The 26,629-nt window shown below is 48.5% G+C and overlaps 1 protein-coding gene across 7 annotated transcripts in view; it reads right to left on the bottom strand.

Annotated features, from left to right (window-relative positions):
* PAX7 (paired box 7) overlaps positions 1 to 26,629 on the bottom strand; it is a 99,233-nt gene that overhangs the window by 1,187 nt on the left and 71,417 nt on the right. For 4 of the 7 annotated variants that reach the window (XM_061367819.1, XM_061367821.1, XM_061367820.1 and 1 more), the window contains exons 9-10: positions 10,568 to 10,633; positions 3,303 to 3,549 (exon numbers count right to left, since the gene is read on the bottom strand). In XM_061367819.1, the coding sequence (XP_061223803.1) occupies positions 3,303 to 3,549; positions 10,568 to 10,633 (313 nt within the window). The remainder of the gene's footprint in view (positions 1 to 3,302; positions 3,550 to 10,567; positions 10,634 to 26,629) is intronic. The other 3 variants (XM_061367823.1, XM_061367825.1, XM_061367824.1) reach the window with 1 other exon arrangement.

Genomic DNA, 26,629 nt, shown 5'->3' with positions numbered 1-26,629 from the left:
AGGATGGTGACATTGTTCATTAGCTGAGCTTCAGTCAAAGTCTTTCCCTTTCACTAGCTTTAATGTCTCAAATTAGATTAATAAGGAGCTGGCAGGAGATGTACAATCGGTGCCAATGAGTAAACAAATTTCAGCCATCAACGTCTTGTCAGGCGCCTGCCCCAGAGGAGGTCCCTTCCAGACACAAATTCTTATTAGACTTGTCATATCTATTAGAATTCCTTTCACGCTTCTGCGTTCCATCACCGGCATCATTAACACAGCTCCGGCCTTTGGGAACTGAGAGGACCACATTAATCTGGCATCCCTGCTCCTCACCGGCTGGGACAGCGCAGGCTCGGCTCAGGGTGAGTTCTGTGGGGCTGAAGGGAGGTGGGCTGGGGAGCTTCTGCAGGCAGTAGGGTCTGGAAGGAGCTCAGTGAGGCAAGTGGAGCTGGTTGTAGCTGGGGTAGCTCAACTTGGGTGCTGGGCTCTGTGATGTTGCGTTATAGTGCTTCCAGCTTCAGGGGTGGGGTGTACACAGGACTAGACCCCCAAACTATGGTTCTCATCCAGACCTTGGTCCCCTGATACGTCAGGAAACCCCATTAAATATATCTTTGAAAAGATGCAGGTAAAGAGGAAATTCACTCCTCAGCCACACCATCGGTGGGGTTGGGCCTCTGTTGCTGTTGTCACCCGTGCTCTGGCTGAATTCAGATGGGTGCTTGGGAAGGGAAGGAAGTAAACAGACAGAGCCCTGGGAAAATGGGAATTTGATGGCAATCCCACCCTTCTATAACAAACCTGCTAACCTCCCAGTAATTGCTTTTTGTGGGAAGAGCTCCAAGGCACCAGGGTATCCCCTGCCAGAAGTCAAAATACAGTTTGTTGGTTTAATACAGTGGAAGCCAAAATAAAACCAGAAATCCACCAGAAGTACTCTGGGTGTTTATTTGCTTATGTGAGAGAGAAAGCGTGTCTGGGTTCGGGTTTCTAAAGCAGAGAATGAGGCGAGAAGTAGGGGGAGAGACTCCCTGCAGGTCAGTTCCAAAGCCTATCAAAGCTACAGAGCTCTTATTTACCAGCCCTGGTTAGTCCCCTGTCATACAGAGCCTAGCCCAAATTATAGTATCCCCCCATTTTTATTGTATCAGCATTCATTAAAAAGAGTTCTGATACTTCTTCGCTGCATCATAAAAGGAAGAAATATATGATTTGAACTGAACATCAATAAATGGTTTTGTGGAGGTCAGCATTTGAAAAGAAGCAGACAATTAAAAAGCAGGAAGAACTGAAGTATCTGCTGAACACAACATGCACCAAGACAAGGAAAAGTGTTGCTATATCAAGGGCATCTTCATGTAAGTGATTGCTCTGACAGGACTCATTACCAATGAAAACTGTTTCCACACACAGAGATTATTGTAAATGGGGCTCATTATAAGAAAGTTTATAGAGGAACAGACTTACATATTGCCCTTGCAGAGTTGTAAATGCAAATATCTATAGGCAGATGTGTTCACATGTGGGATTTCACAATAATCTAGTTCTCACCTTAGAACAAGCACTGCTGGCTTGTGCTGCACCTGCAGTGCAGTGTTGCTCTGGCTTTGGCCACTGTGCTGGGGAGGACCCCAGCTCCTGGCACTGGGAAGCACTGGCACCATGAATGGTGTGTGATGGTTTCTCACCTACCTTCCTTGCCCCAGCAGGAAGAACTCCTTCATCACTAGCGACCTGCATGTCTCTAAGCACGGGACATGGCTGGACTAACACTGTCAACCACACAAAGCTTGCTGCTGGGCTCTCCTGACTATTAATAGGAAAACATTCCTGTTCCAAACTGAACCTGGTGGGTTCTGAACTGGACTAGCAAATAGAACGGTGTCCAGCAGAAAAAAGGGAGCACTGGGACAGCAATCAGGAAAGCGGGGCAAATAGCACCGTAAATAGGGCTGCTGAACAGTTGTTCATCAGTACAAGGAGAGGCCCAAGTGAAAATTCCTGCAGCAAAGCAAGACAAACCCTTCTTTCTCTTTCCTCCTCCTTTGCTGGAGAAGGAAAACGTCGCTCGTCCTCCTTACTTTATTTTTTACACACATGGGTGTGACTAACGTCTTGCCCAGGGGAATCTTTATTGGAAATCCATGGTATTGGAATTTGTTTAAGATTTTTATCAATAGCACGTGTGTCCAGCCTCACATCCAGAAGCGAGGGGAAGGTCAAGGGGTCACAGATCAAACTCCCGAAAAGCAAAAAGAGGGGGGCTGTGGGGAAGCAGCTATTGATCCCGTCTGCCGCCACAGCCGGTTCTCATTTAGCTGGAGAAGTTAAAGACATTAAAGGGCTGTGACGGAGAGGGGAATAAAAAGCCACAGCCAAATGGAAGGAAAGGTCACTGAGGACAAGCTATGGGCAAAGCAGGAGTGCTCCCGGAGGAAGAGGATGCACCTTTAACCCTCCGCGGATCACTCTCTCACACCACCACACTTATTATTAGTTTAACACCAGCAGGTGAGCCCTTTGCCAGGCTCACTGGTGTTTGTGTGACCCAAGCATTGGGGAGCAGAAACAGACCCTCCCCAGGTCCCTCTGCCTTTCAGGGCTGAGGTTTAGCTTCAGGATTACAATTCCAGGCTCACTTCAGCTTTTGCAGCAGCACAGCCCAGTTGACAGGCATTGCCTTGATGTGTTCTGGAGCAAAACCTTGGGGTACGGGCCCAGCCCTTGCCTGATGGAGGGCAGGGGAAGAAGAGATACATACACAAAGAAATGGCATTAAAATCCCAGCTTTCCTTTGGCTGAGCAGGGTGAACATGCTGTAGGGCTTTTGGAGAAGCAAGAACTGGAGATGGAAGGAGACAGGTCTGGAAGTTGTCTTTTTCTAATAGAAACACTGTACCTAAAATATTTCAGTGGGGACTTTTGAACTGGACTGTGAGGGTGCTGGGGAGGCTCTGTGGAGCAATCTCTATCTGTGTTTGACGAGCACATTCCCTTTTATTCTCCAGATGGACAGATTTCTGTACTGGTCTTTACTGTGAGGGTGAAGAGGCATTGGAACAGGCTGCCCAAAGAAGTGGTAAATGCTCCATCCCTCGCAGTGGTCAAGGCCAGGTTGGACAGGTTTAGTCTGAGGTGCCCCTGTCCATGGCAGGGGGTTCGAACTAGATGATCTTAAGGTCCTCTCCAAACCAAACCATTCTATGATTCTATGATTTCTATAGAAATCCCTTACAATACAATATCTATAACTTCTTACATTCCCCCCCTCTCTTCTCCTGCTCCCTGTGCAGGCGGAATGAAATCAGAGCACTTACTTTGTCCATACTGTCCATACTGGTAGCCAGCCACTGGATCCACGCTGTAGCTGGTGGTGCTGTAGGTGGGAGGACAGTAGGACTGGGAAGTCGGGAGGCTGTCCACGGACTTGATGGAGTCGCTCCGCTGGCTGCAGCTGGCAGAGATGGAGTTGGTGGTGTCCAAGCCACCGTGAAGGGGAGAGATGGAGAAGTCAGCCTGGGGCTGTGGAGGAACCCCGCTGGGGTTGCTCAGGATGCTCATCACCTGCAGAAACACAGGAGACAACATGTCAGTGGCTGGAGGAGAAAGGGGGGGTGTGCAGCTGCCTTCATGCATACTAGGGAGCAACAGTGCACAGACGATGGTGCTCTATCATTGTAAGAGACAATATCAAAATAGGTTTGGCCAGCCTGGAGAATGAACGTCTACTTCCACCAAAACCAACACATAGACCCCAGAGCTGGCTCTAACGCTTAGTCCTTAGGACTAATGAGAGTCCTTAATAGGGATAACTGAGAAGCTCCTTCAAAGTACACTCAATCTTTGGTCTTTCTTTGCTGACCTGACAACAATGTTAACTGTTGTGTTAGTCCTGTTACAGTGTTAGTGCTGTCCAGAATGAAGACTGGAGAAAGGAAGAAACTTGGGACAAACCTGTTTAGCAGATACTGCCATGAACTGAGGACAAGCATCCCTCCCTTTGTAAGCACTGCCCTCAGAGACACAAAAGACAGGGAGCAAAAAATCCCTATTTTCCAAAAGGGACACTGAAGACAGCTCCTTTCTTTGGAGGACTTTGTGCCTTGGTTTGTAAAGGTCCCCGATCAAACTAGATGCAATCCATTTCTGGCCTTGATGCGGATTCAGCTTTAGGAACTAAAAAGTCAAAGTTCTCTTTCCCCTCCAATGTTAAAGGAGAACAGGTCCTGGTTCGGCTCATTTCAGTGGAGTGCTTGCTTGGAAAATGTAATTAAATTTGCACACAAACGCTCTTCCTGCTTTGAGACCTAAAAACAGATGAACTTTTTTCCTCGTTTGCAACAAAAAATGCCAGATTTGTTCCTGCGGGTGACTTTGGGGTAAGCTGCTGCCCACTGGCCTTCACACAAGGACCCTGATCCGCCAGCGCTCTAATGCAATTGCCTTCTGCAATCAGCCAAATTACCCCCGGGCTGCCAAGTTAAAAGTGGAAAGAGTTTGCAGGAGCGGGGCCGTGGCGAGGGAAGGAAGGGAATTCCTGGTGCCTCTTGGTTGATCTTGCTGGAGTTGTGCTGGGGAAGGAGGGGGGAGCGGGGACAGGCCCTCACCTCAGGGGGCCAGGCCTGCACTCAGATGCCGAGCGGCTGAATCCCTCCGAATTGAGCATAACCTTATTGACATCAATTAAAGTGGCAAATTGGAAATATTTGGAGCCTGGCAAGTGGTAAAATGAGCCCTTTATCCCCCACCAGAGGCCTGGTGAGCTATTGTGCAGAGGATACATTCTCTGGAAGGACACAAGCGGGGTTGTATAGAGCCGCGTCTCCCCTTCCTGCTCACCCCGACACCTTCCCCATTCCCTCCTCCCTCACCTTCCTGCCGGAGTTGGGGCTTAGCCTGAATACCCAGCTACGTGCTGCCCTTTGCTTTCTAAAGCTTCTCCTCCCCCCGGAAGGACTCAGGAGCCCTGCAAAGATGCTTTCCCTTGATGTGATGCCACCTCCCGACTTGGCCGGCCTGAGATCCATCCCAGGCATTTGTCTGGGAGGGGAATTTGGGAGCAGGGGTGGCTGGACCCCTGTGGAGGGGGAGGCAGTGGGGAGGTTCTGGGGAGGGCATTAGTTGAAAAGCCTGGAAAATCAATCTAACGCTGACTGCTGGGGTTGTCTGCAACGTGGTACAGAGACACGGGAACAAGCTTTGCACCAGCAGCGCAGTGCCGGCAGCAGAGAGCTCAGAGGGCTCGTTTCACCTCTCCTCCTTCAGGGTTTTCAGCCTGCACTGAGCTCAGAGTTTGTTGCTGGTCCCCAGAAGTTAAAACTGGCTGAGCTGACTCTACCCTGCAGGGCAGATACGTTCCAGATAGAGCCTAAGCTACCTCCAGCTCTCCAGACCCTCTGGCACAGCTCCTTAATCACAGTGATTAAGCCTGGAGGTATCTAATGAAGCTGTTGAGCCATAACACTGTGCAAAACGTGCCCATGGAACTCCCTGCCCCATAACAGCCCAAAGACTGGAAGGGGTGAAGAAAGGGCATTGCATTTAAATATGCAAGACAGAGTGGATTAATATGAGAATAGGGGTGTCCTGCTTTTCTGTGGGTATGTAACACAAACCTCCCTGCCCCAAGGCTTATGCAGCAGGGCAACTATGGGAGTGCAGCCTGAAGGGGGGGTTTCCAGCTGCAGAGTTATTTGTAGCCTTCCACTCAAGCCAGGTCATGAACTTTGATCTGGGTCCACCATGCACCCCCTTGAATGCCCCTCAATCCCAGTGGCTGCAGACCTCAAAGCTTCAGCATCGTCTCAGCTGTAGGTGTTACACCCTGCACTGCTTTTCCTGATGGACAACCAGGACACTCACACATACAGCAGCCACAAGACATTATTGGATTTCAGTCACAAGCAGAATCAGATGTTTAAAACAATAAACATCCTTCTGGAAAACACAGACATACAAATGATGTGTTATTGTTGGAGAGGTCCAACTTGGGAAGCACAAAGGTTTCTCCTCTGCCTTCCAGAGCTGTCCAGGTCTGGCAGTGCTGCCTGACTGCGGATGGGCTGAAATAAATCCTGCTCTATCAAATGAAGGGCAACTGGAACCATTCACAGAGCAGAGGGGTTTCTAGTGCTCTCCCTCCTGGCTGTCTCCCCAAAAGAGTCAGCTGCTTTATATTACTCAAGGCAAAGAAAGGCTCTTAAAGCAAGCAGAAGTCATATTAACACTTCCGCTATGGCCCTGCTGAAAAGAACAGAGGATGTAAAGCAGCGTTGGTAAATGAAACCCAGATTCACACTCTGCAGATTCAGACAAGACGCTTGCACAAATCCTACTAAAGACAGTAATTGGCTTTAATCAGTCAGAATCAGGACTGATTTCTAATCCCAGCTCTGCCACTGACTCACCAGGGCTTGTGCAAGTCACTTAAGCTAGGACTCAACTCAACTAACCTTAGCCATGGGAAGTTAAGTTTCTGATCAGTGCTAATCCTTTAGAATCCCTCTATAGAGAGACTGACACCTCTGAAGGACAATTCAACCCATCCTAAGATCCATTTCTGGACAAGACAGGCTGAATTTCCCTCTCAAAGTTCATGGTGAAATACAAGGATGTCAGTCTTTCATCACCGCGATGCCATGATGAGGAATGGATACGGAACTGTACAGAGGTTGGAGAGGGGAGATGCTGGAAGGTGACTACAAGAGGAACATCCCTGCTGGATGCTCCCGTGGAAGTAGGGTGGAGGAGTCCTGCAGAGGAATCCTGAGGGCGGCTGTGGGGTTCCAAAATCACCATTCCCTCCAGCAACGCTGACCATGGGAATGCGTTTTCCAGGCACTGTAAGGCTGAGCCCTCCTGAGATGCTGTTTGCACAGGTTTATCAGAGGACAACATCTGCTCTTCCCCACCTCAGGACACGAAGGTGTTAGAAATAACAAGTGTGAACCAGAGATTTCTATCCCCCCTTCACTATTCAGCCACCCAGCACAGATCACCCTCCATGAGCCCTCCAGCCTCAGCGGGCCCTCTTGTTTCAGGTGGATAAACTCATTTTCCAGGCAACTTTTGAACTTAGTAAAGTCTGGAGCATCTGGAGAAATCCCTTCTTCAAGAATGCAAAGTCCTTTTACCTTTTCTTTTTGACCTTGCTTGCTTATAATTTATTACTTCTTGGTGCATTATCATCACTAACTAAAAATCAATAACCTCTTCACATCTGTAAGGTTTTATCTGGAGGGAAATCTGCTCCCTGTCCATCACAGTGATTGACAGCCTTCCCTTTCCCCTCCTTCTCATCACTTGTCTCTCTCCCTTTCCCTATCTCCTTTCCCTTTGCTGCTGTCCCAAATCAGTCACAGGCATGGCGTGGGCTTGCACTTTGGGCTAAGTCAATAACAGCCATGGTGCTGGAAGGAGCCTTTGGCCTTGTTTCTACCCTTTCCAGAGGTCATTTGTCATGGGGGAGAGGTCCTGGTGTGTTGGGGAGACCAAGGTTAATGCACAAAGACCCTCCTGGATGAAAGAACCACCCCCCCTCACCTCCTGCTGCTGCCTCCCTCCTCACCCTCATGTCTGCAGCTCCCCCCTGTGCCCCCCCGGGATGTTTCATCACTCTCTCCCATACTTTAAAAGAAGGGGAGTTAAAAAAATGTAATTAATTCCCTCCATTTCTGAGCTGGCCTCAGGGCCTCTGGCCATGGAAGCTGCAGCAGGGGAAATGTGCACCCTTTATGATAAACCAGTGTGGCTTTGGGAAGGGAAGTGCAATTAGGGCCTTCAATGTGGGCAATCAGGCCGTCAGATTTTCGGGTTGGGGGGGGTGGTTGGGGCTCAAGGGGCAGACAATTGATAGGGAGAGATATCGTAAGCTAGAAAAAAGGTTTGTGACAGAACCTTGTTCCAGCACTGATCTTTGTGGTCAGGAGCTCTATGGGAGATACCAGAGCAGCCCAGACCATGCCATACATCCTCAGAGTCCCTCCACCTCCTCAGCTTGCTTTAGGCTTCCTAAGATACCCAGCTGATAGAGACATCAGGCCCTGGCTGCAGCAGGCCTCATACCTACACTCAGTGATGCTCCAGGAGGACACTGAGGTGTTACAAGGAGATCAAACTCCAGCAAACAAAGCGATGGGGAGGCAGGAGCCTATGGATGACATTTTCCAGAGTGACCCCTGCTTCCGTGGTGTCTCCATTTGTGGACACTTGATTTGACACAGTACAAAGCGTCCAGAATCAGAGGCTGCCTTAGAGAAATGCTGCATTTAGAAACTGCTGAGCCTGGCTAAGTCCTGAACCGAGGGAAGCTGAAATGTTCTGCAGTAGCTGAAGGGTGTTAACTCCAGAGAAGCCGCTGTGTGGTCCCCAAAGAATGTAAAGGAAGGGTCTCCTGGCAGCAAGGAGCATTTCTGAGGCTGTGGTCCTGCTTTCCTAGAAATGGGCAGAGATCCTCTTGCTTTGGGAAAGGCTGCAAATGTGATAAGTTGGAATATTTGATATTTCATCAGGCTAAAAAGAACTAGGAAATTGTGTGTGAAGAGCATTTGTAGGCTGAAATCTCTTTGTTTCAGCTTTCTGTGGTGTTTTAACATTTACACTGCTTCCTAGGGAATGGGAAGTCTGCCAGGGGCCTGATGGCCATGCTGGGAAACATGCTGGATCTTATGGATTTATTCACAGCATGGACCAAGTTAGTGATTCCCTCCGAGTTCCTCCATGAGGACTTGGTCTCTGCCATTTGTGCTTGATTCAGCTTCATGCTCCAAGACTTTTCTTACCTACTTGGTGGGGGGACACAGCTTAATCTTTTCCATCTTTATTGTGCAGCCTGTTCAGCTAATCTTTCCTTTCTGTCTTGCAGAAGGCAACCCTTCCTTATGTTAATGCTTTTTGATCTCTGTGGATTCATTTACACTTCGTGGGAAGAGGAAGAGTTGATTATTCTATACATACATTAAATGGAAACAAAATGAAGAGGTGACTGTAGGACTACTGAAAGCCAAAGAGAGTTAGGAGGAGATAAATATGGTTTCCCCAAAGATCTCCACTTGAAAGGAGGATAAATATATGCAAATATGCCCCTAGGTAGGACTGAAGTGACTTATGTAGCAATCACTAACACTGCACTCCCAAAACCAAGCAATTAATTTTGAATATGTTCTAAATCATTCCATGCAGCTGAGTTGTATTCCAATATACCAAACCAATGCAGTACATCCATCCATCTGATCTGATCCTGCAATCAGGCCAAGGATCCAGACAGTGCTTCACACTTCTTGCACACTTCTGAGCCAGGTAACAGCAGTTCCTTCCATCTAAAGTCATTTCGAACTACGTTTTGGGGCCCAGAGAGCAAACTTCACATTAGCTTTCCACAAGGGTAACTTCCCTGACTCCCAGAATAGTCTGAATTCACACTGGTATAAATGAATATGCGGCTTAACTCTCTAGTTCTGTTTTGTAGTGGACTGGAGTTTAAGAAATATGATGTTCCATTGCCTCATCCAGCCAGGTATTTATATTCCATCCACCCATAATGTGTTAGAAATCATAGAATGGTTTGGGTTGGAAGGGACCTTAAAGCCCATCCAGCTCCAACCCCTGCCACGGACAGGGACCCCTTCCACTGGAGCAGCTTGCTCCAAGCCCCTGTGTCCAACCTGGCCTTGAAAACTGCCAGGGATGGGGCAGCCACAGCTTCTCTGGGCACCCAGCGCCTCAGCACCCTCACAGGGAAGAGCTTCTGCCTTATCTCCAACCTGAACTTCCCCTGTTTCAGTCTGAACCAATCACCCCTTGTCCTATCCCTACAGTCCCTGATGAAGAGTCCCTCTCCAGCATCCTTGCAGCCCTTCAGACACACTGGAAGCTGCTCTGACATCTCCACGCAGCTTCTCTTCCCTGAACAGCCCCAGTGTTCTTGGCCTGTCTTTTTATTAGAGCTGCTCCAGCATCATCCTTGTGGCCTCCTCTGACTTGTTCCAACAGTTCCATGAGCTATAGGAGCTAACACAATCCCTTCCTCAGCAGGAAGGACTCTAGGGCTGATGTGGCTGCTGCTGCTCCATTGCTGGAATGTCTCATTTTCCTGACCTTCACCATTTCCTGGGAAAACATGTGGATGCCAGTGAAGAGCCTTTCCAAAGTGTGTCAGAAGCACAGCTAGGAGCAGAACACCATGTGCCTGAATGCCTTCCGGTTTGTATGGGACAGATCATATGAGATCCCTTCAAAGTGGTCACAGTTACTGTAGGCCTGTGCCTGAACAGCTTGACAGTCACCAATCAACACAGAAATATTATCAATGCCTTTCAATGACTTCAAACACCTGAAGGATGTTTAAGCGCCATAGGGAAGTGGTCTAGGACACAGCAGGTGAAATGGAGGTGAGCATCTGTATCCTATAATGAACCTGTTCACTTAATAGATGAGAAACTGCCACACACTTATGATGGAGAGGGCTTGGGGAGGTGCTGGGGATGCGATGGAGCTGGAGATGCAATGGTGAGCTGCAGCAAAGCAGACCAATGCAGGCTGCACGAGGGGAGGATTAGCAAAAAAGTCGATGGGAAGTTATTACCTGATTGTTCAAGGCTATGGTGAGGTTCCACCTGGAGCACTGCATCTTGTTTTGGGCACCCTGCTTCTGTAGAGATGTACAAATTATAGAGAAGGTCTAAAGAAAAGTTTCTAAGCTATACAAAAGAATGGGAAGGTCTTAGCTATAAGTGTAAGAGAAATGGCTTAAGTCTGGATAGTCTGGGAAAGAGGAGTGGGCTCTTCTTGCAGTGAAAATATCATCAGGAAATCAGAAGCACCACGGGGTTACACATCCAATCAGGGCCATGAGATATCCTGCAGGAGACGTGTAATTTGGAGGGGAAGGGCAGAGGCATCACTGGGAATGGGAATTACTATGTTAAAAGCTGCTTGATCTAGAAACACGAGCTACCATTCCTGGCATTAGGGCCCCCAACTCTGCTGTCACTTAGATAAAAGCAGATGGCAAAGGTTTTAACAGTCTGGATAACTAGAGAGGAAACCAAAAGACATGCTGTGCTAGTATGGGCTGCTAGAGGCAAAGGGCGGCCCAGTTCTATAGGCATCAGTGTCACCAACAAGCAAAATTGAGCCAGAATGGGAGAGACTCAAGCCAAAAGGCTAACTAGCACCTCGCCATCCAAACTGTCCAAAGGGGCTGATTTTCATGCACTGCTGAGTATCTCCCCTCTGAAAACAGGCAGTTTGCACTTTCCTAACCGTCAATATTGTTATTCATCTTGTGTTAACCAAGCCTGAAGTGTTTTTTTCCTGATTAAATTGGAATTGCTAAGACATTTTGTATAGAATAGCCAAAAGAAGGTCAATGCTTCCCAAACGTGCTGGTCAGCAAACTGAGCCACTCCCTCCTCACTTCTAGGCAGTAATCGGCCTTAACAGAAGCCACCACAAGCAAACCCTATGCTGATGCTGTTTTCCCTCTGAATATGCTTCTCTGTGAAAATCAAGTGAATACACTGGAAAGGAAACTCTCCAAGGGAAAATCCCTTTGTGGAGGTACGAAGCATCTCTGAGCAACTTTACACCTAATTGTAGGAATACATATCTTGCTTGTGGCATTTTGGAACTCACTAGGTCACCTGGGATGAGAAAGCAGAAAGGCACAACCATGGAAAACTGGAATTCCTAAACACTTCCAAACTGGCAGAAGGACTCAGGTTAGGTCTGGCTTTGGAAATGGACTGGGCTTGTATCTTCTACACCTACTTGGTCATTGTTGGGTTAAGTGGGGAACAAAAAGCTTTTGGGGCTTGGTGAGAGATTCAGAATACCTAGAAAGAAATAAAACCATGCTCAATCGGCCCTAAATCTATGGCTGTGCATCTGCCTGATGTGGATAATGGCAGAGTGGGGCGATCACACAGCAAACCCAAGTCCCAGCGAATTCACACTGGTTGATAAACTTGTGTTATTCCTCTTTCCAACAGCCTCCTGCTGACAGAGCCTAACAAAGACAACCCCAAATTCACAGAAAGGCCTTTCCTTCCCCTCCTCCCTTTTCATTTCTCTCTCTCATTTGATTATTTCTCTCTTTTTTCCCCATTTCTCAGCTAAGCTCCTCTGTGCTCGCTCACTATCGCAACCCCCCGCGGACACTGGTAATGGAGTGCGGGTGCTGACTTACTGCTTCCAAACAAGATTTCCTGAGATCCTTTGAGTCTGCTCCATGCCCCCCCCTTCTCCTGCTTTTCTCTCTGTGTCTCTCTCTTTTTGGAGAGTGGAGGGGAGCCTCTATAAATGTGAAAGGAGCTGCACTACAAAGAGTCCCCAGAGTGGCATATCCCAGCCCCAGGCGAAGCTGCTTGGTGCACTGATAGTCCTGGATCTGCTCTAGGACTCCTCTTTCTCTTCCCCTCCCTCTTTTCTCTGATCAATCACGGGCTGTAATCAGTTAAGGTCCAGCTTAACTGCAGTGTAAGATACACCAGTTAAGCAAAGCCAATGCCTCCAGGGTTCCCATGGTAAATACAGAGAGGTCATGGGGAGATGAAATAACCCTGATAGTTCAGCAGGGCTGGCTGGGCTCGCACCAAACACTTCATAACTTGGGCAGCAAAAGAATGGAAGAAAGGGAAAAGCAGAAGCATTTCCCGTTGCCAGCTCCTCTGCTGCTTGTTTCCCTGCTCCCTCAGTTCCCTGCACTCCTGGGGGAGCTTGGAGCATTCTTTAAGGTGAGGGGTTTTCTTTCCAACTCACCCTAATGAATGAACAACACAGACCCCAGTCCTGTCTGGGTCCTGTTTGGATCTTCTGAGGCTACCACAGGGATGAATTTTAAAGACAGGATCTCTTTTTCCCTCACCCAAAGGAAAATGGCAGCTCCTGAATCCCAGGAAATGCTTTCTGCAGCCCTATAAAGCACCATGTGCTCTTCCTTCGGACTTCTCTCTGCTGCTAGGGAGCACTGTGGTATTTTCAAAGACAGGGTGCTGCTTGCTTTGGCCAAACATGAAGCAAAACCCTCATAGGATCTGAACTTCGGGATAAGGGTGCTGCATCCACCCAGGTGCAGCGTCTGTGTAAACAAATAGTAGTAAAGAGAAGAGAAGAAAGTGTGGATCTGTGCTGAAAACACATTACCCTTATAGCTGAGGTGTTCTGGCTCAGCAGCCTCTGCCCCTGCTTTTCCACACTAAAGCTTCGCCCCTCTCTCCAGAAATGTCCATTCTCAGAGATGGTCCAGGGAAAAATAAGCCTTTTGTGGTCATTATTTGTGATCACCTTTACACTGAGTTCATGCTGTGCTGGATCCAAACAGATCACTTGCAGTTTCATAATGCACTTCTTGAAGAGGAGGCTTGGGACTGTCGAGGGGACTTTCATGTGCAGGACAAGCTCCTGTCTACTGCCATTCCTGAAACCCCAGAGCTCCTTTCTGCCCTTCAGATATGAGAACTCTGGCAGTATTTGGTCCCCTTAAATCCACCCCCAAATTCTACCCAGTCTTAATCCCAAGCTCCTGATCCTAACTGAACACAATGTGAGACTGGGATCCAAACACCACTGCATCCGCTCCTTCCTAATTGGACACTGGCCCATTAGACATTAGAGATGGGGGGAAAACATACAGGATTTATTAAAAATGGTGAAGACACATAAAGAGCAGCACAAAATCTGTCACCAGAAGTGATAAAGCCCTAAAGGATTTGAGTTTCCATAAGTATCCCTCTTAGAGTCCTCCAGCTCTTTGAAAGCTATTTGGAGTGGAGATACCCTGTGGTGCTATAGACGCTTACTTAAGCAGGGGATGACATGAATTCTTCCCTGGGTATTTTAGTACTCCTGAACCCTGGGGTGTGCTGAGGAACCTCAGTATGTTTGTGATGATGATCTGAGTGGACAACACAAACAGGTGAAGTCTTTGAAGTGAAGTGTAGAAGCAGAAGCTCCTGGTCCAGTAACAGTGCTTCCTTCTTACTTGTCCAGCACGGTTTGATTTTGGCTAAGTCTGAAGGTAAAACACTTTCTAGATATATCATATGAAGCCACCAAGAAGTGATCTCGAGCACAGGAGCAACAAATTGCATGGATTTCAAACCTTGCTTGCTTATGAACACCATTTACTGCCTTGAACTAAGTGATTTTTAAGAGGAATAAGATGCACTGATGAAAGGGAACTGTCTGTTGGCAAAGCCGTGTCTGTGCCAAAGGTAAGGGTCTTACCTCATTCAATTCCCAAGGGAAACAGCACTACATTTACTAAGTGGGGATGGAAACCAGCACATGGCTGTACAAATGCAAGCAGAGAACTTCAGCCATTAACTTCCCAACTCCTGGCTGAGCTACAAGCTCTCTTTTATGAAGATACCTTCAAACCCTCTAACTTGCTGCATAGGGCTGTATCCCCCTCGCTGCAATGTGAAGGTGTCATCACACCCCTGTAGGACTCGAGCACAGTTTTTCTGGCATCTCCTGCATGCAAGAAGTTTAAAAGCATACAAGTCACTGCTGATCCTGAGATAACTGGCGGAAAAGGGATTAGAGCTCCTTAGCAGAGGAGAGGGAAGGCTCAGGAAGGGCTGATTCTTTTCAAGATATGACTATTTAAAGATAATGATTGCATAAATTTAATTAATGCATTTTCATGCTGCAAATGGCCGTTTTGTAATTAATGTATCTGGCCTCGCTAAGCATGGGAGATCACATCTCCCAGCCCCCCCTGCCTCCTCAATCCCCCCCCCCCGCCTCTCCTTTAATGAAAGACAGAAAGCAGATGACAGAAACAATTTGTCACCAGTACGGGTGTCAGATGCCTAATTGGTTGCGCTGAGTTAGTGGAAAGTAAAAGGGGGAGAGGGTCGAGGCTGGGGGGGGGGTTCTTCCCTCTTTATCCCAGGCTGCAGGGTGGGTGTCTGTATTGGGAAGGGGGGTGAAAGTGTTTCTTGTTAATTGATGGAGATTAGGACACAGATTGGCTGTGGCAGGGACTGGGCAGTGACAAGAAGGGGACAGGAGAGGCTGGTTAACACCCGTGCAAACAAGCTGCCATATCTCACAATCTGTTAAGTCCCTGCAGCGTTGACAACAGCAGTGGTTATCTCCTGCACACTCCCCCTGCTCTCACTGCACTCCAGCACCCCCAGACAGGACTGCTGGGGGAAGAGCTTAGTGCATGGATCTGCAGCCCTGGGCACAGATCTCCACTGGGTTTGCACCCTCCAGCTTAGAGAGGAATTGGGACCTCAGTTTAAAGCTTGGGACCCTTGGGACCCAGGGTGCTGGGCTGAGGCCATCCACAGGCAAAGCAGAAAGACTGAAGTCTCAACCCAAGAGCACTGCCTGGGTCTTACATGCCCTAAGCCTTGTCCTGGGTTCAGAGCAGTATTTCAGTGTTAGCACCTAAGAGATCCTTCTTAAGTCTGCACATCCACTACAACACTGTCTTAGGAACTGCAAGATGGAGCAAAACTGGAGTTAATGTATGTACCAGCTGGTCCCTGAGCTTTGGGGGTGCATTTGGGTCACTGGTAATAAAGCCCCCATCATAATTAATTCTTCCCTGGTCATTATATGGAGAAGAAAACCTCCTGTCCATGTAAAAAAGGCCTGGGAGTCTGGAGCTTTCTGTATCAGGGAGCCAACCCCCTGAACTCCAGCAAGAGCTGAGCATCCCAACCTTCCAGAGACCCCGCGGGGAAGCAGCAGGACAGAACGCATGCACCCCAAAGTCCCACCTATGTAGAAAGCACAAAGCTGCCTTATTTCTGCAATGTTCTTCTTTCAAAGCTTTCTGTGCTCTGCTCTAATGTATTTATCATCAGCACTAGGCAGAGCAGCGCTGCCATCTCTCACCTTACAAGTGGAAAACTGAGCCCTATAAAGGTTTACACTCGAGATGGTGCCAAAGTTTATGGGGCAGGAGGAATCTGACCATCCCAAAGCCAAGATCAATGGCCTCATTCCAGACATTAAGCACAGCAGTGAGGGGAACTTCAAAACATTGGTGCTCTATGATGCTGTTTAATGTATATAAGCATATCCCTGGAAGACGTAAGTTTTACAAAGGTGGGAACAGTTTTATCAGCTCTGTTTCACTGCCACACACACAAAAAGGTGATGGGGAGAGAAGCATGGGGGGAAAGAGCTCTAAGAATAGAAACTGTTGAATTTCTATGCTGGGCTCTGATCACATCTAAACACGCAGCCTGCAGTAATGAAAACACCACTGAGCTGTTGCACTGTGTTACAGGTCCCTCTCAGAAAGTTTTACAAAGGTGATGTGTAACTGGTATGAAAAGAGAAACAACATCTTCTCTTAGAAATAAAGTTTTCCTAACAGGGTAAATGCAAAACTGGAAGGAAATGGGTGAGGGATGCAAGTGTAAATACAACCTCCTGAGTGAAAGATCAAAATGAAGTAAAAACCTGCTATTTGTGACAAAAAGGTACTGAAACCATTCTACTCCTCCCAAAATGTCCCAGCAACCTGTCCCCTGTCCCCTCATCCATGGTGATCTCAGTTGTCCCTTCCACACGTGATGGATAACGAAGCTGTTTCTACCGCTATTTATTTGTGTTCAAATGACAAAGACGTGCTGCAGTCAAGGAGAGTGTCCCACTGCAAGAGACCCTGTGCCAGGAAAAGTAACACAACCCAGAAGGCCCCAGATACTGGATGCTTCAGGCTTGGGGTCTGGTTGTCTTCCCTTGGGCCTGGCTCTTCCTACTCCCATCCCAAGAAAGCAAACCAGGAAAGCAAGAGGGGGAAAACACCAGATTCCCAAATCCCTTTCCCTGCAAAGTGAAGAGAGTAGAAGTCAAGCCTGGTCCAACTCTAAGAATGAAGACAAGGGCTGAGGGTACTGCAGATAAAATGGAGGAATGGGAATTACTCATTCATTCCTTGCAAAAATTCACCACACACAGGCACTGAAGATGAGCTTTAAGGTTCCTTCCCAAGCCAAAACTTGTCAGGTTCTATGAACCATGTGGTTCTATGATCTGACTCCTTCCATAAACACAACCCAGTGGCATAGTCCTTCAGACTCTCATACCCGCCTCACTTTTTCCTTCTGCTTTATGAAACCCAAGTGTGTGTCACCGAGTGGTGCAGCTTTGTCAGGAGGAATATGGTCTATTGTGGAGGAAACAAATGCTAAATGATGACAAGCACCCTACTGGCTGAGGAGCAAAGCAGGCTGCGGTGAGTTGTGCCTGTCACATCACTGCTCCTGCTTGGCAAATAAGTTCTAATGCACAATTGGTATTTATTAAATGACATACACCAACTGTCTCATTAAATCAGGCCTTGAGCATAGGCCGGAAGTCTTAATCTAAAGTGTCACCATCTATTGAAATCAGATGGTTTAGGCAGGAGCAGAGTGAAGGGAGGGAAAGAAATAGGGCCTAAAGCAGTAGGAAACAGTCATTGGTCCCAACCCACCTTTTGGGTTGAGATTTTGATGCTGGTGTGGGCACTGCTTGGAAAACTATTGTTCTGCATTTGCTTTCTGTGTGTGCACTTTGCAACTCTCCCCCTAACAAACGGCTGGGCAGGTTTCAGTGTGTTTGAAATGCAGCGTCGAAAACAAAGGTTAATGCTGGAGATTGCACTGAATTGAAAACGCGGCCACCGGTAAATTTGGTTTGTTTAGAGTGGAAATGCTTCAACTGCTGGTAGATGGGTGGTGGGGCTGAGAGCATGGGGAGAGGGGAGGTGGGAGCTGCTCCTCTCTGCCCACAATGAGATTTCCAAGTTTAATGAGTTGGGAAGAGCGCTGGATTAAAAAGCCCAAAGTGAAGCAGTGAGATGGAGAGAGAAGGGGAAAAAAATCCCACCAAAGCCCAACCGTCAGGGAGCAGAGCAAGTGAAAAATGTCAGGGCAAATTGCTCTTGACAGTGTTAATATCTGCACCTCATAGCAATAATTACATGTAAATAAATAGTGAAATAGCTCTCAGCTGGAGTCTGCACTCTGAGTGCAGATGCCACTAACAGCCAGCTGGGGACCTTTCGCTCTTCCACTGCTGCTTTCCCCCCTTGCTTCCCTTCCTCCCCCCTGTTTCATCTATGCCAGAGCTGAACAGCAATTGCTGGAGACCACAGATCTGTTCCCAGCCCTCCCCTCTTCCTCATGGCACCACGTTTGCTCCCTCTTCCTATCACCCTCCCAGCCAGGGGCTGCTCTCGGGGTGCTTTCAGCCCCTTGCCAGGGGAAAACAAGCTTTACTGGAGTCACATGTGGCTGTTGCATGAGTAAAGCTGAGGGGATGGGAATGGCGTGGCTGGCTATCCTTCCAGCTCTGTGGGCTCCTAACAAATGTCATGAGGGATGGAGCTATCTGTTTCAAGCACTGGGATTATGTTCTTCTTATCACCAAGGTTGTCTGTATTTCAAAAGGACACCCGAGAACATATGGATTGGCATCAGGATGCAAAATGCTTAATTTCCACAGGAGACACATCTCCCACTGCTATCAGTAGCATCCACAGAGGGTTATAAGCCTGAGCAGTGCCTCCAATCCTTGCTCAAGCACAAAATGCACTTCTACAAACCCATGTCATTCTTTCCAAGGGTATCACTACAACACAACTGCTCTGGCCCAAGCATGGTGGGCAAAAAAGCCACCTCACCAGCAGCATTGCTTGTGAAGGTGGGCTGGAATCCATCAGCACCTCTCCTGGTGCCCCAGGCAGTGGGGATTTGATGGCAGTCTAAGAAATCACAGATAACATGGAGCGGCTGACTGTTAACTTGACTATTCCCCATCACTTCCAGAAGGAGGCCTTGGATGAAGGTAGGAAGGATGAAATAGGAAGCAATGAAGCAGTGCTTCACTCCATGGAGTCAACCTGTGGGACTCCTTGCCACAAGAAGCAGTGGATGTGAAGCTCTGTGGATGGAAGAGGAGCCTGGATAAGTATTTGGAAGAAATATGCACTGAGGATTACTGGACAAAAAGGACATCCTCTGAGCTGAAAACAGGAGAGCTCCCTGTTCTTGATCCTCATGAGGAGTCTGCCTATGGTCACTACTGGAGACCATAAGCTCAGCCCCAAGCACAGTCATTGTCACCAAGCTCCCTGCAGCTTCAAGAGAAAAATCATCTCCCAGGCACTTGGCTGATAGGGCAAAGGGAGGACTCTAAAGGACTGATATGAACATACAATGCACAGAAATAAAGAGTTACTGAATAAGAAGCACTGTTACAGAGAAGGCATTTGAGGCCAGCAAAGGGCCTTGGCAAAGCCTTAGGTTCCTACCTTACATTTAAGCAGGATAAAATCTCTGTGCCTCCATTCTTGGCCTTGGAGATAACAACCTTCCCCATGGTACCATGAGGAGAAACACATCCCAGGATGATGAGATGCTCAGATACAGCAATGAAAGTCTCAGATAAAGTTAAGCTCATTATTTTAGCCTTCTTCTCTTCCACTGGCTCAACTGATCTCTGTGTGCCCTCAATTTAGCTCCCAGCCCTACAAGTCCAGGTCTAACAGTGAGCCATGGGGCTCTGATAGAAGTCTAGCTGAGATGTGATGCTTAAACCTGAGGGAAGCTGGTGGCTACCCAGCCCCACTGCCAAAAGATGCCATGTTCATGCTGACACCGCATTAGCCACTGCCTAATCTGCATCACTCCTTGGCCAAACTATTAGAATAAAAATAATGATAATAATAATGATGATAAATGATAATGATGATTATGATGATGATAATAATAATAGCAACAACAACAACAACCTGCCACTAATAGGAGGGAGATGTTCCTACTGAACCCCAGCCTTATATAAGGGAGAAAAGCTTTGAGGCCTTTCCTTTTGGCTAATGAAATGCACAACAACACCCCACACTGCACTGAGCAACAAACACAGCTCCATTCTTTGGAAAACAAATATGTTCTTTAGAGCTTCCTGGTTGTCAAACACCTTTTTGTTTAGCTCAACAACTAATCCACTTATCAGAGGATAAAGCTGCCAGTGAATCACCACGATGATAAAAGCATGCACAAAATTAGCAAGAATTTGCCTATGGCTCCTGCACATTTAACAAACAGCAGCTAAGAGAAAAAAATGATTCCTTTTTTTTTTTAATAACTGAGATCCCCAGGAGAGATCCTGTCAGATAACAGCTTTTATTTGGCTTGCAGGTTTTTATTCCACTCTCTCTTCCCACATAACCCAAGCACTGAGGCTGCGAGATGCTGGGAGCTGATATGAAGCCACGGAAATTGGCACTGTTTGAATAAGCAAGAGATGGAACCAGGCAACATTTTAATAAGTTGGAAGGGGGGGGGGTTAAGGAAGAAAAAGTAGTGTTGAGGCACTGGCTGCTTCCTGAGGAGCTCAGCACTGCTGATGCTTTGCTGCTTGTGAGCTTGTAACACCTGAAGTGTCCTGGATTTGTCCTTCCCTGCTCTTCAGTGTGTTTTGCAGCTCTTTGTGACTGTAGCCTCTCTGCATTCCTGCATGGAGGATCCATGCTAACCTTCCCTGTTCCACGGACAGGAAAACCACAGAAGACAAAAGCAGCGCCCAGGGTTGGGCAACCAAGTTAACAGCAGGGGACATGGGTCTCACAACTTCCAGTTCTCTGCTACTCCAAACAGAGAATCAGAGACTGGTTTGTGTTGGAAAGGACTTTAAGATCATCCAGTTCCACGGGCAGGGACACCTTCCACTGGAGCATCTTGCTCCAAGCCCCTGTGTCCAACCTGGCCTTGAACACTGCCAGGGATTAAATCACTTTCCTTCTCTTGCGCTCTTCCACTGACACCTTTGGCACGTCCTTGCAGCATTAATGCAGCATTAGCTGGGTAAATGGGATTTACCTACTGTCTGAAATTCACTCAGCCATTTAAACCTTGGGAATTTCCTCAGCTTGGATGCTTGCAGAGATGTTCTGGTGAGATTTCTGGACACTGATACACACCTGCGTGTGTGAAAAAGGGAATGAGGAAGAAGGAAGGAGAACTCCTTGGGTCTGGACTCTCGCAAAAGACTTGTTCCAATAAGGACGAAATAAATGCCTCCATGATCCATGGTGTCAACAGAGAGTGATTCAGTTTGTCTGAGGCCTGTCTCTGCACTTGTCACATGGAGCATGTCAGGTGACTGAGCTCTTAATGGAATGAATTTGGGTGATGTTCTCTCTTTAAATGACAACCGTCTGAAAGGGAGAATCACCACAGTGTGACTGTGCTGCCTTGAGGATTACCAATATCATGCTACCATAGCCATTACTGGTCAGGAACCAGCACAAGCCAACTGAGGCACTTGCCAGCAGCCAGACCTTACACCACACAGAGCTCACAAACCTCTTCAGCGCCCACCTCAAAAGGCTCAATTCAGCTCAGATGATGAAGAAGCTCCCTTGATCCCAAATCCTTATTTTCCTGGACCATATCAATCTCAGCTGGACATTTAGCTGTAGATTAGCAAGAAGACAGAGCTCAGAACTACAGCATAGAAGCCAAACTGGGAGAACTGGGGGTTTTGAAGGTTTCTGGCTGTACTTTCCAAGCACACACCTTTATTCAAGACTACTGTCAGCACCATGAGTGCTGGAGGTGAAGATCTGCAACTGTTTCAGGCCACGCTCCCATTGCAAGAGAATGGAGAGAACTTAATGCCTCCCACTCTTCTCCTTTTTCCTGCCTTCACTGTGCCTAGGCTTGAACAGGACCACAACACATGATGATGGGAGCATTTAGGGGAGCTGGGAATTAATCAAGAGGCACCCACCTGTCAGGCTGGTATCTGGAACTAAACAGAAACACTTGCTAGTGCTTGACCTCTCGCCCTCCAGACAAGCCTGCGGCTCTCCAGTGGTTTGGGAAAGCCTCTTGCAGGAACTGCAGCTCAGAGACCCCAGGAGGAATAAAGCACAGGCAGGGAGAGCCACAGGAGCTGGGTTAGGAAGGGAAGGAGGAAGAGGCTGTAGCTGGTGGGGATGGTGGGAGGACTGGCAATCTCCTGGCAGGGCTGGGAGAAGGTGGCTGGAGAGCTGGTGTCATGACATGGATGCGATGGGAAACAGACCAAGAGCAAGAGCTGGCTGAGGCTCAGTGCTGCAGGTAGAAGAGGCTGGATAGAAAAAGACACTGAAGATATTTACAGGTAAATCTGGCACAGGTTGCCCAAAGAAGTGGTGAATGCCCCATCCCTGGCAGGGTTCAAGGCCAGGCTGGACAGAGCCTTGAGCAACATGGTCTAGTGTGAGGCATCCCTGCCCATGGCAGGGGGTTGGAACTGGATGATCTTAAGGTCCTTTCCAACCCAAGCCATCCTGTGTTCCCATGACTTTCTATACATCCCCTGGATGGGGTTTGTGTTGGGTGAGATATATTTGATACATCAGTGTGTGCTGATTAGCAGTCCAGCACGTTTCAGTGTTAAATCAGCCTTTTTTGTTAATGGAGGCCAAAACTCTGTGCTGATGCCTGCTCAAACAGTAAAACCTAAGGCAGTGCTCACTCTGCTGAACAGCAGAAGAAAGCCCTGCATGCATGCCAAGGGGTTTTGAAATACCAGTCTCAAAGGATGGGATTAAGATCTTAATTTGTAAAGAGATGTGGGGCACTTTAAAATGCATGAACAGATTCTCAGGTGATGGAAAATGGCTCGGCCACTCTGGTGGCACTGACCTCAGACCCAGCTGATGTGACCAGAAAGAAGCAACCCTAATTCTGACTTTCATATGTTCAGATTCAGGATTTTTGGGGTGTCTGTGTAAGAAGGTAAAGGACAAATACTTCAGGAAAACCACCCCCCTGCACCTGCCTGAATACTGAGAATGGTACAGAACAAGGTCTGAACCAACAGTGCAAAGGGGTTGGGACATCCTATGCCAGCAGCAGCATCCTGTAAGCTCCCATATTTAACAAGTGAAAGTCAGTCTGCCCGTAGGAAAGAATCTGATGTTTCCAACAGGTATCTGTAACCCCTGCTTTCTCCTCATCTGAACTAGAACCATCTCCTTTCCTTGGTGCCAGAAGTCACTCAAGCACTGAAGTTACTGAGAGCAGTCAGCATTGCCTGTGATAAAGCTGAATACTGGGGGTTCAGTTCCATCAATGGCCCTTGGATCTATAAAGTACGGCTTTTACCCTAGAAACCTGCTGAAGCTGGAACACAGACCCTAAAATTCTTTGTACGAAAGATTCCGCTTTATAGATGGGTGTAGAAATGAGGTAGAGAAAGGGGAATAGGCATTCATGGGGGCTGGGCAAAGACTAAGAGCTAAGGAAGAAGCTCAGAGTGAGGAATTTGGTTGCTGTGTTTTGAGCCTGTGGCCTCTCAATGGGACACAACTGGTTGCACAGAACCTAAGCAAACATTTTCTGCACCTAGTCCCTGCTTTTTCTTCTTCACTGCTCCAAGCAGCAATGACTAAAAGCTCCAGGGAGAGCTCAAAGCCTCTGGTGCTGTGCAAAAATGGGGCTGAACCACATTCCCGTGGGATAAAAACCTGGTGCTACAGACTGTGCAATAAGCAATGCTTTTATGGAGTCTTAGGTAGGGAACAGAGCATGGATCTCGCCAGGGACGCAAAAATGTCTGAGATACAGCAGGTAGCTAAGCTGAATGCCTGAGGAATACTCACCCCGTCTGGCACTGAAACCACCTTGCTCCTGGGAGAGCAGGAAGCACTGTGAAACCACATCATGAACCAAGACATGGTTCCTTCCTTTAGAGGCAGGTAGAACCACGTCCCTTTTCCACTGCAGGACAAGTGACCACCTCCAGCCTCTCTCTGCTGCATCCCTCACCTGCTCTCCCCACTGCTGCTCAGTCTCAGGGTGCCCTGTGCTCCCTCAAAGAGCAGTTCAGCCTCCGCACCAACTCCTTGCTGCAGCATGAGTCCCATGGCAGGAGTTGATGCCCACTGAGGTGGCTGCTGCCCTGGAGCAGGGCACAGAGATCCTATTAGCAGCGTGCGTGGCCCAGAGCTTCATTAGAGCTGATGGACCCACACTCCCGACAGAGCTGCTGAATCAAGTGTTGGTTTTTAGGGTCGGGAAGACCTCATGTGGCTCCTAATTTGGGGCTGGATTTGTGCTCAGCTGCACACTCTAATCGCTAATGAAAGGTTTTGCCATCATCCTGCAGCAGCTGTTGGTGTCCTACAGGTCCATCCCCAAAGCAACATTGTGCAGAGGCAGAGCTGCCGTTTGGAAAGTCCATTGGATGGGCAGCATCCAACCCCCTCCCCAATACACCCGGGGGCTTCTTTCCTCCTCAACACCACACAAAGCTCTGCTTTGCACCACCTCTTCTTCTCCCCTCCTTGCAGTCAGCCCCCAAAGATTGGGTTGGGGTTTTTTTTGCCTTTTCTCCTCTTTTTGCTTGCTTTTCTTCCTTTCTGTTGAACAAAACCCTGTGATTCCGTGCCTCCTGAGCCTCGGCGCCTGGGCTCGGCGTCAGGATCAGCTGGAGCAGCTTAGGAGCCTCGTCTCCTCGGATTTAGACTGAAATTTTGATTTTCTGCCCTGCTCAGATAATGTGGAAATCCTGTTCCCCGATATTTACTGTTTATCAGCACAGCACAGCGCGGTTCTGGGGGGGAAGGGAATCTCTCCCTCTCCCCGGGTCCCCCCTCGATCCTCTCCACCCCCCAGCCTGCATGCTAATGGAGCTGGATTTGGGAGCAAAGCCACCACAATAGCTTAATTACAGGGAGTGGAGGGAAGAACAACTCCTTGGCAAAGAGGCTGGGATGAACTCTGATCGCTGTCCTCATCACCTGGGCCAGACAAAGCACAGGGCTGATCCCTCATCCTAAGCCACCAACCCCTCTCTAGACCCACTCCTAAGCCAAGCTTTGTCACCACAGGCAGACCCCAAGTCCCCTCCAGCTTTACAAAGCTAAGGATGGGAAAGTGCAGGAGCACACTGAGCCATGCCACATCTGCCTTCCCCCTGCTCCTCACCTGAATGAAGTGGTCCAAGTATCTCCAAGCCTGGTTCCCTCAGCATCACAGTCTATGAGGCCACCTCCCTGTCCCTTCTGCATTGTCCTGTTTGTGCCTGGGGACCCTCCTGACAGCCCAGCTGCAAACGCAGTCCCCTTCCAAGGTGTGTATCCTGCTCCTCCATGCACCAACACACATACCAAGTCTTGCCTCTTCCAGTGAGGATTAGTGCTGCTGAGCCCTTGCAAACTCATACCCACAAGCAACCCAAAGGCAAGAAGGGAAAGGGGCAGGACACTTCCCTGTGTGACATGAACTAGGCAAGAGAATAAAACAATAATAAGACAATCTGGGGCTCAGCAGCAGGGGAACAGCTCTAAGGACCACGTAAGTGCATAATGCCCTGCTATTAATGAAGCCTGCTGCAAGGATTGGTTGTTGTCAGATAACACACGGTGCTTTCTCTCCCCACCAGCCCCTCGTGGGGAAGGAAGGCATCTCCCTGTGCTTGGGATTGAGCTGAATAATGTCCCAGCCACCTGCAAATGCACCAGGCTTTCTTCTCTGCAACTGCATAATTCGAGGCAGCATTGGGGTAAGGTGGGAGCATGGAGAGAGGAGAGAAAGGAAAATGGGGAAAAGATGGTTTTTAAGGCAAAAAAGAGGGGGGAGAAGAATGGAAAGGGAGACAGGAAACATGATAAAGCTCAGGCAGGCGCTCTCTGCTCGGCTGTTCTCTGTGCAGCTTGGCTGTTGGCTGGCTCCTCTGGTTTAAAGTGACTCGGCTTCTTATGGAAACGGAGAGGCGGTATTAAAAAGGGGGAAAAAAAAGAAAACCAAGACACAGAGCGCTTCCTTATCTCATGGAGACAGTTGTCAGGAATCACTTTGACTGAGTCGTTTTGTCTCCATGCTTTTTTTCGCTGTCAAGCAGGCCTCAGGACATGGATCAAAGGAGAGGCGCCGAGCGCTCGCTGCAACTTCTGATCCCTTCTCGGTACAGACGCGCGAGTGGCAGACAGCTCTCCTCCACATCAAATGGAAGGAGAGAGGAGAGGGAGAACGAAGGGAAGGGAGAGGGAGAAGCAAAGCTGGGAGGGACACACAGAGAGAGGAGCTCTCACTGCTGCTCCACATCTCAGGGGAAAGACAGAGACCAGCAGCTTTTACTCTCCCTCTTCCCCAGTCCCCATCAGGAGCATCCCTGCAAAGGGAGGTGTGGGGCATGCAGCACTGCAGGTATCTCCCCCAGTCTTGCAGGCAAAGGACCTGCCTCAATCCAGGCTTGGCCCCACACCTCAGTGGGTCCCAGACCAAGCAGTGCACTGAAGCAAGAGACATGGTGAGAGCTCGCACTGCGTAGGCCACTCTGAAATCCCTGTTTCAGCTCTGCACTGGCTTGGTGGGTAAATTTCACCCCAAACCCCTCCATGTCAGTCTTGCCTCTTCCCCTTCAATCTCTCAAAGCAGCCCTTGTGATTTTCCTGTACGTGCTTGGCAAGCAGCTCCCCACCCTTTCCCCTATATGGCTCACGACTCCCTTTCAGGTACTTATTCCCTGAAATAAGATCCCCCTCATCTCCAAACTGGATAGGCTTAAGGGCTGACTCCAGCTTACTGCGGCAAGCTAAGACCCTCTGCACCTTTGATCAATTTACTGCTCACCCAGCCCAGACCCTGCCAGGATTTCTGATCTTCAGCCCCTGCTGTAAATTGATCTTGTGCAC

This window comes from Neopsephotus bourkii, unplaced genomic scaffold, assembly GCF_033783945.1.
Source record: "Neopsephotus bourkii isolate Nb327-2 ecotype Australia unplaced genomic scaffold, CSIRO-AGI_Nbou_v1 NB_1399, whole genome shotgun sequence".
Taxonomy (NCBI): domain Eukaryota; kingdom Metazoa; phylum Chordata; class Aves; order Psittaciformes; family Psittacidae; genus Neopsephotus; species Neopsephotus bourkii.
Note: the sequence above shows the minus strand (reverse complement) of the source record. Positions and strands in the feature narration are given on the sequence as shown.